The sequence below is a fragment of the Python bivittatus genome, unplaced genomic scaffold, assembly GCF_059951505.1.
Source record: "Python bivittatus isolate LINGU-HERP-01145 unplaced genomic scaffold, Pbiv_v1 ctg000080_np1212, whole genome shotgun sequence".
NCBI classification, from domain to species: domain Eukaryota; kingdom Metazoa; phylum Chordata; class Lepidosauria; order Squamata; family Pythonidae; genus Python; species Python bivittatus.
In genome coordinates, this window is record NW_028277035.1 from 9558379 (window position 1) to 9574106 (window position 15728).

General features: G+C 42.6%; 1 protein-coding gene across 1 annotated transcript in view; it reads right to left on the bottom strand.

Annotated features, from left to right (window-relative positions):
* Positions 1-3243: 3243 nt before the first annotated feature.
* Positions 3244-15728, bottom strand: part of USP43 (ubiquitin specific peptidase 43) — a 119151-nt gene continuing 106666 nt past the window's right edge. Inside the window, exons 10-15 of the mRNA XM_088133489.1 lie at positions 11921-11998; positions 9142-9271; positions 8545-8872; positions 7395-7553; positions 6478-6636; positions 3244-5933 (exon numbers count right to left, since the gene is read on the bottom strand). Of these exons, the coding sequence (XP_087989615.1) occupies positions 4900-5933; positions 6478-6636; positions 7395-7553; positions 8545-8872; positions 9142-9271; positions 11921-11998 (1888 nt within the window). The 3' untranslated portion in view covers positions 3244-4899. The remainder of the gene's footprint in view (positions 5934-6477; positions 6637-7394; positions 7554-8544; positions 8873-9141; positions 9272-11920; positions 11999-15728) is intronic.

Here is a 15728-nt window from a genome sequence, read left to right on the forward strand (position 1 = left end):
GAAGCAGCACTGGGCATGCTCAGTTGGCTCTCAGACTACATTGTCTTCTGGCATTAGCTTAGTTAGATGGGGCAGCTGTTGCTCTGGCAACATTTGATGTATAATGCAAACATCCAGCTCTAGTTTCACCAGTTCAAAACAGGTAGGGTGGGAGCGACATATTCAGAGATGCAAAGTGGACTATTGGTATAGATCCAATCAAGTTCGGACTTCTGTAAGAGCTAGTTTTGCAGGCAGGGAGATTTTATTTACTGTATGCCAAGAGCTAGACTCCAATGCACACATGGTAACATCTAATAGCTGCAAACTTGTCAGGCCCAGCCCAAGAACGGCAACGAGGTGGTCCAGTCCAGTCTAGTTCCTTTATTAGCTTGCACCTAATAGACAGAATCTCGTCAGACTAAACCTTTGCTAAAGCAACTAGTGGATATACCCCGCAAGACTCTAGGGAGGGGCCAGTCTCAGCTTCTTCCTATTCTCACGGTCCTGCTGCGGGCTGAGGAAGCGCTTGCTCTGTAACCTCTCCAGGAATGCTCCCCCTCCCTCCTGATAATCTTGATCTTCCATTCCAGTATCCTCCTCGTACATGCCTTCCATCACATCCCTACTCTGATTTTGGTCATTCTGAAGTCGACTCCCCAATGAAGTCATGTAGCACACTGTAATGCTGTGCTTTCCTTTCTCCCTAGCTAGACCCTCCTTCCAAATAACCCAAGAAAATTTCCCATATTCCTTCCCACATTCAGGAGACCTGCATGCATCCAGTGAACTGACCTTTTCTCCACTTTTGGTCAGTCACTGAAAGTATTTTTATTAAGGTTCTGGATGAAGAGATGAAGGGAATGCATAGTATCAAATCTGCAGATGGCACAAAACTGGATAGCTAATATTTTAGAAAACAAAAAAATCCAAAGGTTAGAGAGCTTAGAGCAATGGCCTCTAAATAACAATGTAATTTAACAGTGACTGATGGAAATTCTTCATTTAGGACCCCAAAAACAAACATATAGGCTAGAAATAGCTGGTTTGGGAATAGAACACATGAATATGAGTAAATAGTGAGATGGGGCTGGAGAAAAAAAAAAGACAAATGCACTTTTAGACTGCATTGATGTTAATAGTTTCAAAATCACAGGGAGCAAGAGTTCGCTTTATTCTAAGTAGATTTGGAACCACCCTCTCTTTCAATACTGAGTAGCTGACAATTCTCAGAGCTGTAGTACCCACACATCTCAAAGGCAATGAAGTGGAAAAGGCTCTGAACATCTCCAGTCACAGCTAGGGGGGAAGGCAGGAAAAGTTAGTTTAATGAAACAAAGATATCCTGTTTCTCTCGGTTTCTCTTTGCTATTTGTTTGGAACCAGGTTACTCTAGAGGGATGAGTGTAATTAATACCAAATAAACATGAATGACTCCTGCCTGCTCTGGGGCATTCTTCAAATGCTCCCCCATCCAGCATCCATTATGTGGAGTTGAGTTGTAGCCCTCGTGGTACTTGCCTCAGTTCTCTTTGCCACTGTGAGTGGATCCCTCCTTGGTGCTCCTCCCTGCATTCTCACACCACCCTCCATAGTTGTTAAAAATAAGTACATTTTAATGTTACAAGGGGCTCCGATAATCCACCCAAATTGAACAAGGGGCTCCTGCAAGCCCCCTCTGCAACTCATGGAAAGGTTGATATAGAAGATAAAGCATTTGGACAGGTCCAAGGTCCTTAAGCTGTCGTTCTAATTTAGGAAATGCTTATCACAACGTAATTTTTCTGCATATTGCCATATAGTTTATCCAATGTTCTCCAATTAAAAAGAAAAAGGATTGTCAGCATTTACATGATTGGATGAAGTGATTATCTTTGTGGAAACATGGGGATTTGAAACTACTCTGAAACAAGCTTTTGAGGAAATAAGACATGTTTTTGCATGTGTATGCAAGTGCTTTGAATGTGCCTAGTTTAGAGATCCCTTGCCTGTTTCATGCAAAGTGATTCTCTGCATAAAGAAAGTTTGGACCTTGAGGAGAACTCATTCTTTTATCCTCTATATTAAGATGAAGCAAGAAAAGTGACAAACAGCAAATGACGAGGATTAAACTGGTCCAAATACAGGTAAGATGCTGCCAGAAAAAAAGGCCAAAAGTCTGGCTTTGCTTTCAACTACCATGCCTGAATTCTTCTCTGTATCTTACAAAGAACCAGTAGAGTTTGTAGCTAACCATATTAAAAGCTTTCTCTGTGCAAAGAACAGTCCTAGCCCCTTACAACACCAAAGTGAACAGATTTTAGTAAATAAAGCTCAGAAGCTGAAATCCATCATCAGGGACCCCGGGCTCATTGTATGCCTCCGGAATGATGTCTCCCACTCGCCCTGACACAAACCTTTCCATCTTTTCTCAGCCTCTCCAGCTGCAGCTTGTACACTGAGCTCCTCTCTTCAAAGGTGAAGTCATCACTCTCATAAAAAAAGCTGCTCTCTGCCTGGGAGGACGCCATGGCTTGCTGTGCTCCTGTTGCAGTTGCTAGGCAATGGCTTAACAAAAAAGACCCCAAGGAGCTGGAGATTGCTTGCCCCATCCCCCACGCCAACAAAGCTCAGCCTGAAGCTGCCTGTTACGCAGGAATGGCCACGGCAGGGTTCACCAGCTTGCACAGGTAAGTTATTGAGTTCAAATTCATTCCTTCTCCTCCCAGGTGCCTGGGAAACAGGAGATGATACTCTTCTTTTCACAAAGTCTAGATTAATAGCAGCCCTCCAAGAAGAGACAAGACAAGCCTGGGAAGGAATGCAAATCACATCTGAATCACTCTTTTGCAGCCTGGTGCATTTCAGAAGTATTGGGTTTCAACTTTCCAAATTTTAAGCTAGCATTATCATTGGCTGTGCTGGATGGGATGGAGTTGTAGCCCAACACCTGTAAGGGCACCAGATTGAGTCAAGGTGCTCTAAATCAATTGCCCAAATTCTCCAGCCAGTATGACCACTGTGTAGAATTGTGGGAGCTAAAGTCCTCCCATCTAGAAACTCTGCTCTAAATGAACATTTGGATTGTAACTTCTTATAAAGCTGAGTTTGCAGTAAATGTACTTTTGAGGAATGACTCCACCATAGGCATTGGCTTCTCTAGGCTGCATTGCTACCACAGGTACAATGCCTCTGGTGTTTCAACATTCTCTCTTCTTACCAGTCTTTTGAATTCCTATACTCTATCTCCCACCAAGAAATAACTCCAAAAGAGCTGTTGGTTTGTGAAGCTGTATTTATTCCCCTATGTGTTTTAATGGATTCCTTTATAAAGAACTCTGTAATATAAAATGCCAATCAAGAACTTCTTTCCTTGAATGAATGGCACACCTTCATAAATCACATAATGAAATGGCACAAATTAACCAAAATGCTTACGGGAATAATCAGAGTCCTAATACAATGGCTGTTTTGTGTTTTTCTTGTGCTTGTATAGCTACTTAGGTTCCCTCCTTTTCTTCTTTTAATCCATTTCCCACCCTTTACACACCACTGTAATTGCACTCCTCTAAATCACTGATGATCTCCAAATGCCAGATCCAAAAATCTTTATCCTCATTCTCCTTAACAATACTGTAGACTTTGCTAGGTCCCCTTACATAGATTTCTTCTATGCCCTGAACTTCAGTGCTAGTCATCTGGTTCTTTTTTTTAGCTATTCAGACTTTTTCTTCCCTCGCTTTCTGCCCTTCCCACGTTCCTGTTCTCTGCTATCATCTTTCTAAGTACGTGCCCAGAAGATCCCATTAAAGCACAGCTTGCTTCGTCACTCTTACACTGATTATTCCCAAATTTACCTCTTCCCATTTTCCATCCCACATCTTCAGGTATGTCCCTGGAATTTCCAGCTGGCCATTTGTTCTTGATGTTCATTATCTTTCATACTTATCTGGTGTCAACAACAGTACACACTCTATAAATGACACATGAAGCCATGGCTTTTTCTTGGACCCTCCATCTCCTTTGCTCTTCATATTTAATCTGTTAACAAGTACTAACCCTGTACAACAATGGGGAAACAGCATTTTTTCTGTTTCTTGTGAAGAGAATTCTAGTTATCTGTATTGGTCACAGAAGGTGGTAGGACCTAGCCAACCTTGGCTCTCATCAGAAAGTTAAGCTGGGTCAGACTTGGTTGGTATTTGGATGGATGACTACCAGAAAATCTGAGGTAGATAAGCTAGACTGCAAAGAAGTTAGCTTTGATTACCACTGAAGGTAGAAGAAAATGAACAGTGTTATCCAACATTTTTTTCTATGTATATTTTTAAACACTGGAGGAATCCAGGATGCTGCTACAATGTTCATTTCCAGCCAACACAAACACAAGAACAAATTTATCCCACATACCTTGGCTGAATTTCCCAGAGAATAGACAATTCCTGAATTAGCCTACCCATTTGCTCCATTGATTCCCAAAGCTATTAATGCTCACCATTCATTTTAGGTATTTTTTAAAATAACAAATAGATCTCTAAAACCCAAAGGTTTGCAGAAAATAAAAAACATTGGGCTTATTGCATAGAGCAATGTTTAGATTCTCCCCTATCCTCCCTACAACTTGGTACCAAAATAAATGCTGTTACAAAGCAGCATATCCTCTCAACAGTTACCAGTTAAACTACAGAATAAATAATTTAACACCTTCTCCAACGTTTTCTCTTTCCCCCATTTCTAACATCTTGGTCTACAAGATCCCTGTTGCATCTTTACTTCCAGGCTACATGTGTTCCTCAGCACCACTTGGATTTAATAACTCTTGTCTGAAGAAGCACCATCCAAGCTTTCTAGTGATTGGCAGATCTTATTCAAAGGCCTGAGACCTTATAAGCACCAAAGGTTGGCATGATTCTGCTGTTTCAGGTAGAGTTGCAGGGTAGTTCAGAAACTGGATTCTGGTACAATTATTCTCCTGCCAAGGGATGCTGTATGATATCTTACTCGTTGGAAGTTACCACAGGAAATGCCTTCTAAAGTGAGTGGTGGCATGGAGGCCTGCAAGGACCCGTTGTTTGCCTTGCAGAGAGAAGTTGACCTGCTCAGTAACCAGTCATTCCTTCCCTTGCTGTTGCAGGAGCTCTGAGCACGCTTAATGTCCACCTCAGAACGGGAGATCCGCCCATTGGACAGCCCCTCTGTGGAGCTGGGATTCAGGCCATTGTTTGTCCTGCTGCCAGGGATAAAATTTAGCATTCCATTGGAGAAGGATGCCTGGGTAGAGGCTACAGATGATGTCATGACAGCATGCCTGTCAGATTCACTGTGTCGCTTGGGGTCCTTACGCAAAAACCCAACTCTGAAGACTGCCAACTTTCCCTCTGATTGTTTCTCAATCTCTGGCTCCCTCTCCCCAAGCCAGGGTGTGGTCTTTTGTTCTGCATCCCCCCGAGCCTTGGTAATAATGCTGGAAGAGGCCAGGTTTGAACCCATGCGCAAGGTCCCATTGATGTTAGCTTTGGTCTTGGGTTCCTCATCTTTTACTGGAGGTACTGTGCTGAGAGAAAGCACCAGTTTTTTGGGTGTCCGTGGCTGCTCACCTGTTTCCTCCTTTGGCTTCCCTGCCCGTTTCAGAGTGTTTGAATTTTCCATGGCAGAGGCTGCCTTGCCAGTGGTCTCAGTTGTGCCCATGCTTGTCAGAGCAGGATTGGGCTTAGCTTTGGTGACCATAAGCTCATTGTCTTCCCCTTCCTTAGTTATGAGAGGGACAATGGACTCCTTTGTGAACCAAGGTCTACGGCCAGACTCCAGATAGTCTACAAGCTCCCTGGAGGGCTCTGCTGACCATTCTTTGGAAGTGAAAGACCAGCGCAAGGGTAGGGGCTTGGGGATGCCCAGCTTGGTCTTGTTAGAAGAAGCTTTCAGGCTGACACTTCTGCCCTGCACACCCCGAACCAAGGGACGAGACTCAAACCCTCCTAGAAAAGAACATAGACAGTAAATGGCAATGATTCTCAGGAGTTCTGTGGAAATCAAATATGCTGTTTTGAAAGCTGAAACTGATTTTAACAAAGCATTCACAACAACCTTGCCAAGACATCTATTTCTGGGCTTAAGGGGAAAAAACAACCAGAAAAAAGATGAGAAGGACTGATGGAAAGAAGTGCAAATTTACTAATTTGGGGATCAATTATTTGATTTATTTTCATCCACAATGATTCAAGGCAATGGGGAGAGAGCTTCCCCATCACCCAAAATCATCTTCAAGTGGACTAATGGGTGGTCCTGAAAATTAATTTGCTTTTTTATTTTAAATTTATTATAGCTGTCTCCAAATGCCTAGTTGGGTGTCTAGAGATAGAACTGGGGCAGGATGATGCGTCCGCACTCTGGACGTTAGGAAGGGAAGCAGCCCAAAGATTTGGGACCTTGAAGCACAAACAGAAGAAAGTTGCCCAATGAGATGAGCTTGATTCATGAATGGATTTCTGGAAAGCAAGGATAATAAGGGAGATAGGATACCTTTCTCCTGGCTGGTGCTGGTACTGATGAGGGTAGGTGAGAGAGACATTTTTGGCAGAGATGGACAGGTTGCTGAGCTCCAGGATGTTAGACTCTCTCGTTTGTTGCTTCGACTGAGCCGTGCCAGCCAATGTTCTGAAATGGAAGAGCTGGTGGATCCTACAAGGAAAATACATGAAATAAAAGTGTTGTGGAGACAGTCTTTTCCTCTGCATTGTGCAGCTATATTGAAAGGGATGGGGAGGAAGTAATTCTGTTTGGCTGTATGTGTATATAACTTGTGATTTCTGAAAGAGAATCATCTAATATCCTTCTACCCTCCATTCCATGTACAAAAATGTTATTATGGGGAGTGAGAACCTTTTTGGTTCAAGTATAAGACATCCCGCTGATTGCCTTCAACAACTTTTATTGTAAGCCACCTAGAGTCACATATGTGAGATGGGCAGCTATATATATCAAATAAATTAATAAATAAAATAAAATAAAATAAAATAAAATAACTTCACATGCTAGAAATTGTGAAAGTTTCTCGTGGTCACCCAAATCAGAGCTTTCTTGAAGAAGAGTTGGGGGATGATGAGTGTATGCCATCTGTATTACTGCAATGTACTATTCTTTGATTGATTTTTGGATTGCTTTATTGTTGTAAAGTGCTGTGAATCCAGGAAAATTATGGGAGTATATATATGATAGACAAAAACAAAAATAAATTGCTTGCAAGCAATTCCTTTGGATTAAATATGGGCCAGATTTGTATCAGGATGGGCGTCAGGATCCATGCTTTAAAAGCCATGTCAGTAACTGCTTCGTATTCCTAGGTATGCCTCAATATCATCAATAAATGACATGGAGTTTAATCAATGCATAGGAAATAATAGGTGGGCTGTTCGGTAGGCTAAGTAACCCTTGCAAACCTCTAACAGAGCTTCCTTCAGACCAGCTTGGAACTACATTCCGTCTCTGATAGAAGAGGATGTAGGCACCACGTGTGCTGATGTCCTCTTCCAAGACTGGTTCGACGGTGCTGTCATCGTAGCTATACCAGCGACCATCCAAGGTGTTGCAACAATAGGCTGGGGACAGAGGGAGGATCATATTAACCGACACATTGGCAAGTGAACTGAACTTCCAGAATTCTCACTAACTTGGCAGCACTGGGAAATTCACAACAACCTCACCAGTGTATTGAATTCCTACTCCTATGCTTGTAGAGAGAGAAAAGTCACAGGGAAGCATTGCTGGAAAGTAGCAACATTGTTCTGTAAAAGTTAATGGGATTAAAACAAGATTTGGAGATTCTCATTCCTGTTGGTGGGTTACTTGTATCTACGGGTATGCCAAACATTTGGAATTTGAGCTGTTTCGAATTTGAAATACCCAATATCAAGTTCAAAACAGTTTTCTGACATTTGAAACAAACTGTTCTGCATTTGAGACAGGCTGTTTTGATAACTCTGGAAGTGTTTTGAGCTTGAAACAGCTGATTCAAGTTAAAAGCACTACCAAAATGATAGAAACAGCCTGTCTCAAATGCAGAACAGCTGTTTGAAACAATTGTTTTGAGTTCAAACTCAAAAAAGTTTGAATTCAGAATGTTTTGCATACCACTACTTGTATCCCATATGTTTTTAAGTGAACTTATACAAGCATATTTTTTGCTAGGTACGGTATTCAGCAACATTTCTTAAAGTAATGTTAAGTTAGACACCTCAGAAATGAAAAAAGGGCTCCTGAGAGCTTGAATGTCTCAATTAGTTCCCTGTTCCTGTCCATCCATTCACAGAAGCAGAATATAGCATGGGGGGAAAGCATCAACATGCAAACTGCTGCAATTTTACTTAATGATTGATCTTACAGAATTATTTGTTTCTTCATGCAGAATTCAGAAGTCCCTCCGCATTATGGCAGAGAATACACAGACCTGCTTGTCAATGCTTAGGTCAAGTGAAGGGGGACCACCTAAGGGCCTGTGGTGTTAACCCCAGACTTCAGCAGTTCATTACTTTCAGCAGGAGTTGCCAAAGATATTCTCAGTCCAGCACTGTCTACTTAATGAAAACTCACCTGTATAATGTCCACCGTGCAGGCTACCATGATGATTGCAGACGGCATACAGATCATAGAGGAAATTACACTGGCCATCTTCTGGCACGGACTGCTTCCAGGGGCCCCACTTGCTGCCACGGCTGCGCTTGGCCACGTGGGGAGCCATATCAAGCCCTTGCAGGGGAAAGTGCACAAGAGTGGAGAGCTTGTGGCGCTGCTCGCCCACCTGCCGGAAGCGTTTCAAGTGAATGATGAGGATATCAGGGAGTGTCCACAGGCTGAGTTTTACCATGCCCTGTTGAAGTACCTGGCAGTGGGGACAGCGCCAGGCATCATCTGGAGCCAGCTGCAAAGAAAGACACAATACAACTATACAGGAGCCTGGACCTGAATGCTGGGAGATGGATGGCACTGTTGATAGGAACAGTCTATTCCCGCCTCTTCCAGAACCTCATTAGGTACATTGGCCCTGAACAGAGATTGGGTCATGCAGATGAACATTCCCATTCCTGCTCACAAAGAAACACGCTGCTTTGTGACAGAGATGGTCCTGTTCTAGTAATCTCGATAATGACAAGTTGATCCTAGCATGCCTTTGCCCTCATCCATGGATACCTGCTCCTCCTTGGTGTAGAGCTGGAAGCATTCATTCAGGGTACAGCTATGCTGCTGTTGATGAAGCTGCTGCTTCAGTCTCACACTTTCTGCATCTTCAACAACTTCTTCCTGGATGTTGCCAAACAAGCTGCAAAAATGCAGAGGGACAGGTCAGAATTACTCCAGTCTTGGTGGTGATTGCATTATGTGCAGGCATTCAGTTTCATTTAAGGTAGACACATATCAAAGCAAGTCCTGTGTTGATTCCCCAAAATTCCAATTAATTAATGTTCCACTGGCTCTTAATATTCAGGAGGTTGAAAAAGCATTATGTGAATGTCATGGAACCCTAATCCCAAACACTCAAGCAGGAATCTGTAGTTTCTTAGCACGGATGACTGCTCTATGAAGGAGAATTTCAATTCATGTCAAAGGCTCTTCTGAGATGTTAGAAGGTTCTGAAAATGTCAAAGAATATGATGGGACCCCAATACAGTAGGTGAACTTTCATCTCCTGTCCTCTGGAAGTCAGATCAATTTTTTGTTGTTTCTCAAGTATGCCATTTCAAGTATCCAACTTACTCTCATTGCATGACTATCATTTAGGGGTTGTAAGCTAAGCAGTTTGAAGAGCTCCTTAAGAGTCACTAAGGATAATCTGTGTGCATTTAGTGGGCTCTCTTAGAGGTCTTGCACAGCCTGCCCAAGACTCAGCCCCAAAGTTGCTGCAAATATCCAGCAGTAAGCCTAGCTCTGAAACTCAGCAGCATTTCTGAGCATGTCTTTTTTAAAGTGTACTGTTTTAGAAGTACTATATTTGAGTTACATTTCAAAGCAACGTTGGCCATATTGACCATTTCATTAAAATAAGATTTCAATCCTAATCCTGGCCCTTTTTCCCTTGGCTCCAATCATTTCTTGGAGTGAAGTCCTACAAGTCCACACAAACCAAATGTGTCCTTGGCTTAAAAATGCTGCCCACTCCTGCTTTAAACCAAGTAACCCAGAGGAGAGATAGTGTTATAACTCTTTCTGGATTGTACTATTATGGTGAATTCTGGTTCAGTAAATGTTCCGGTGCATAGGGAATGAGACATTAAGAGGGGGCATGACTGCTGCCTTTTTATTCATATTTACACATTTTATTTCTATTCTGTGTTTCAATTTAGAGGGATCCTGAGTTATCATGTCCTTTCTTCCCTCCAGGAAGTCCTTTTTTAGACCTCTCCAGGGATACCAAATACATCTTGGTGAACTGCTGAGCAACTGCAGTGGAATTGTCTGCAGTGGCATTTTTTTCGGTCACCTTGTGTCCTGTTTACACCCTTCTTCCGTAGTTCTGTACATGAAGCATGAAGGCTTCAGAATCAGGATTCTAATCTCCAGACTTAGAATCATTATTTGACCCTACTGGCCTGATGCCTCTGCTGTTGTCAGACAGCTACCAATCTCACTGGCACCGTACTCGTATAGAAGAACTTTGCAGCCTTGGCCTCTCTCCTGAATACTGAGGCCAATTAACCCCAGAAAAGGCCAAATCAATAGCAAAAGAAAGAATTAGGGACACTGATCGCCCAAACAATATCACCAGTGCTCTTGGATTCTATTGCCAAATGTTAGATAGCCGCAAGCCTTCTACTGAGGGGGTATTTATACAATCTAACCCTAAGCAAATATGGATGGGCTTTTTCCAGAGCCCGCTTTGATGGCCTCCCTTCAGCACTGCTGGCAGGAAGATTTCATGGGGCTCCTTATTTACAGAGACTTTGTCCTTGTGGATCTGGGGAGGTAGAAACCCTTGCTCATGTCCTTTTAGGATATCCTTTTTATGATGTCCCAAGACGTGCTCTGATCTCCCCATTTATCTCTAAATTTGAAGCCCATACTGATAAATTTTATGTTTATTACTTTTAAGGGATGCTGACTTGACACTCACATACCAGGCAGCCAAATATCTTCATCATGTTATACAATTGCGCAAAACTTTTAATTAATTACATTGTTTTATTGTCTTGTTGTTTTCTTCTTTCCCTGATAACAAATTGTTGTATAGTTTATTTTTACAAAGGCTGGTCAAAGATGGTAATAAAGATATTTAATTTGATTTGAGTTCTGTATGTGCAGGAGGAAATTATTTTCATGAACAAACAAGGAGAAAGGGGAAGCCCTAAATCCAATCTAAACTACACCACAGAAATGGGTTTTCCTCTGTATCTGCCATTTTGTGTGAGCAAAACTTTATGGACATTTTTGATGGGGATTACTATGAAAAATAACCACTGGAAATAAGGGAACCACCAGGAGAAGACGAGAAGTTGAGGTCTTTAGCAAGTGCTGATGGACCATGTGCATTTGACCTACTAAGCTACTAATGTGAAATACACATTTCAATTATACTGTTGTTTTCCCTCATCCAGATTCATTTTCTCTTGAAATTAAATTAAAAATGGAGGCAACATAACCCCGCCCCCCAGCAAGATATTACACATAGATTAGCATATCACAGATAGCTTGGGGGACAACTGGAGTAAAATAGGCTCGGTTAAGTACTGGGTATACATATTATATAGCAACTCCGTCCAACCTGGCATCTTCCAGATAAATGGAATAAAAATTCCCATCATTCTCATTCTCTGTCTCTCTGCATACATCTAAAGTCAGAAAGAATCATGAGCATTTTTCTTCAGCTGCAATGAAAGTCCTTCTGGAAGCCACATCTCTCCCTTTTATGGATACTCAGTGAAACTCATCATCAACTCTCTTACCACTTACCAATGAATCTGCAACACAAACTCACCATTCTTTGGTGGTCAGATCCCATTCAACCACCAGCTTCACGTGAATGGGACCGCCAGGGCCCCCCAATTGCAGTGCTCTGTAGGAAAAGAAAGCTGTTAGATACATGTGTGTGGCATGGTGGTAGTGAAAACACAGGCTCTGGAACAGGAGCCTGGAATGGGGTGATTCAGGAAATGTTTAATTAAGCTTGCGGAATTTCATGGGCCATGGAAAAATAGTGGGTCAGGAAGTATAAACTCGATGGGATCTGGATGTGAAGCTAGGGATATGGGATCTGAAAGATACCCATAATGCACATATTCCTACTCCAGGCTTATGCATGACTTCTATGGCTTCCATTAGACATACAGGCCAGGAAACTGTACAGGGTTTTGTTTTTTTCTCACTTCATTGTTTAATTTTAGGGATTCTTCTTAGCATAAAAAGATATAATGACCCTAAACCAGAGTCTGCTATCCTTGCTCAGCTGAACTCTGTAAAGTCTCTTTGACTAATACTTCAAAGGCATTGGCTCCAATCTGAGGAAAACCCCAAAATTGTCTTAAGTAAGTAAAGCATTATTAATAAAACCAAATAAGGTATACAGATAAATATAATGATGAGTTTTTTCCCCACAGAGAAAGGAGAAGGTTTTATGTGGTCATCTTAAATCAAAGTACGGCACCCTTTTAAACCTTAATTATATACATTTGGAACAAGGCACAATAAGCTTAGCAATGGGACTAAGAGGAAATAATCCACGGGACAGCCTGCAGCCTAGAGTGCAGCTTTCACCCCCTTTCCATTCCCTCTAACCAAGAGCAAGGTAAGAATTGCAAGCTGGAATAACATTTAGTAAACCATCCAAGAATGGCTCTCCTTAACTAGCACAAAGGAGCCAGAACACCACAGGTCAGAGCCAGTTTTGCCCAGTTGCCAGCAGGGGGCGGACTCCTCCCAGAGAAGAGCCAATTCATCTTTACATTTTTAATCATAATAAAAATCCTTCACAAGGAGTTGGGTTGCACACATACTAGAGAAATCAGGAAGCAGGGAGTCAAATGATGCCCCACATGCTGGTCTTTTTCTCAGGCCCTGAATGTAAAATGCAATGATCTTTAATGCTTTTTTCCCCACTAAAACAAAGTAACGAGAGCCAGTATGGCGTAGTGGTTAAGATACAAGGGTAGAAACCAGGAGACTGTGAGTTCTAGTCTTGCCTGAGGCATGAAGCCAGCTGGGGGACCTTGGGCCAGTCACTCTCTCTCAGCCCTAGGAAGGAGGCAATGGCAAGCCACTTCTGAAAAAACTTTGCCAAGAAAACTTAATAGACTTGTCCAGGCAGTCACCAGGAGTCAACAATGATTCCAAGGTGTGTGTGCATGCACACGCGTACACGTGCACACACGCACACACATGCACACACACAGTACATCTAACTGAACTCCATGCATTCATTTTCCTGTTCCCTCCCTCCCAGTTTCTTCCACTGGAAACCTCCCTGCACCATTCCCACCTTTTTAAGGGAAAAGATGATGTTTTCATAAGCAAACAAATGATACCTGATAGTATGAACAACAACCACCAATACAGACAAAATCATGCCTGACATTGTGGTGTGGTGTGTGTGTGTGTTGGGATTACTGGCTGAAATGTAAATCCAACCAAAAGCGCAACTTCATTTGTCCCTTGTACTTTCTGATCCAACAGGCAAAAGGAACCATACCTATACCTTTTGCTTTTAAAACTGTATACTCCTCAGAGCCTGGTTGCTGTCTTACTATTGTAAAGTGATGGACACATGAAGACTATACAGATGCTATCTGGCTACTCCTATCATTAGGAAGAGTAAGGTGACTGTACTGGAAGCAGCAGCTGAATGAGACATTGGCAGTCAGTGCAATATAGGCAGACAGGTTTGCCTGTATCCATTAAGCCAGTCCACTGCCTTTGGGCGCAATGGACAATGCTCACCCATCACTAGTGTTGTAAATCAAACAGGCAGAACAGTCAAATAGTGGAAAGGAACCTCCTGTGGTTTGTCTTGGGCAGTAACATTTTTTGGGGCCAGACCTCAGTAACATGTGGCGATAAAAAGCTGCTTACTGAGGAACAACCTATCAGGGAGAGGAAGAGCAGCCTTACTACCAAAGACCCCAACATTTGGAGTAGCACTCAGAGTTTAGCAGACCCTTGCTTCTGTGTCTTTTTAATTCCCTGTGATACCAGGATTCACCAATTGGTCATCTACTGTAGCTCTCCCTAACCTGGGGTCCTCCAGTGTGTAGGATTATAACTCCCACCACCTCTGGAAAGTATCACACCAAGTTGGGGAATGCCAGCTGACTACTTCTTAAGTCCTCTGTCATTCTGCCTTGCTCACTGCAGTCCCAATACTGTAGGCAGGTACCTATAGGTTTTCACTGATGAGACAGTAAAAGGCTTGTAAGGACCAGTGCAAAAGAAAAATCTTACTTCTTATTCACAACCCAGACATACTGGACAACAAACAGCTTGTCTCCAACTTCACCTTTTTGTGGAAGCTTGTGGAGAAAGTGGTTGAGCTGCAGCTGTAGAAGATCTTGAAGGAAATCAATTATCTGGTCCCATTTCAGTCAGGTTTCAGGCCGGGTTCACCATGGAACACTTACTGATTTCTGACAGACCCAGGATGGGGATAGTGCGACCCAACTCATCCTGCTTGATCTCTTGGTGGCTTCTGATACCGTCAATCATGGCATCCTTCTGGGTTGTCTCTAAGGGTTAGTACTTTGGGGGGGGCACTCTTTTCCAGCGGTTCTCCTCTTTCCTGAAACAGCAGTTTCATATGATGTGGGGAAAGGGGGAATTTAACTCTAGGGCCTGCTTAACATGTACATGAAACCACTGGGTGAGATAATCTGTTGGCATGGGCCAGGTTTCATCAGTACACTGATACCCAATTTTTAATCTTGAACCCTGGCTGAATTAGTGATGCCTGGAGGCTGTTTGGGTCTGCATGGTGAGGAACAGGTTAAGACTCACTTCCAGCAAGACAGAAAGGCATTGGGTTCAAACTCTAGTGAGATTTCATGGGTAGCTCTGGATGGGGTTGCATTCTTCCAAACAGAGCTGGATCACAATTTGGCAGTCCTCTTGGACTCATAGCTCCTGTTTGAGAGGATGGCAGCTGTTGCCAAGAGGACTTTTGCACAGATCCCTCTTGCGTACCAACTGTGACCCTATCATGACCAGGAGGCATTACTCATTATCATTCATGCTTCAGTCACCTTTCTGTTGAATTATTGTAATGTGCAGTACATGGTGGATGCATTTGAAGAGCATTTGGAAATTACAGCTGGCCCAGAATGCAATAGCTTGAGTAATTATGAGTGTACCTCTGGCTCCCATGTAACCCATCTATTCCAAGAGCTGCACTAGTTGGCAGTTGGGTACTGGGTGCAATTCAAGGTGCTGGTTTAACTTCAGGGCCACAGAAGCATGCCTTCTCAGTCATCATTCTCCTCCTATAGAACAGTATCCCCAGACTGGCTTCAGGAAATTAGTAAAAACCTGGCTGCTTCATCAAGCCACGGGGCCAGCTGGTTATAACTATCCCTCCTAAGGAGAAGAAATTCATTTTATTATTTTAAATATGTCTCGCAGTTTTATGTAATCCCTTATGTTACTATAACATGATTTCTTTTAAATTTTATTTGTATTTCCTAAAATCTCAGTTATGTATTGAGGAGTTGTACAATGCTCAGAGCCTGCTTATTGGAGTAGCCTATAACCCTTGCAAACAAACAAACCAATATATGGGAAGAAAAAGGTTGTAATAAGAACAT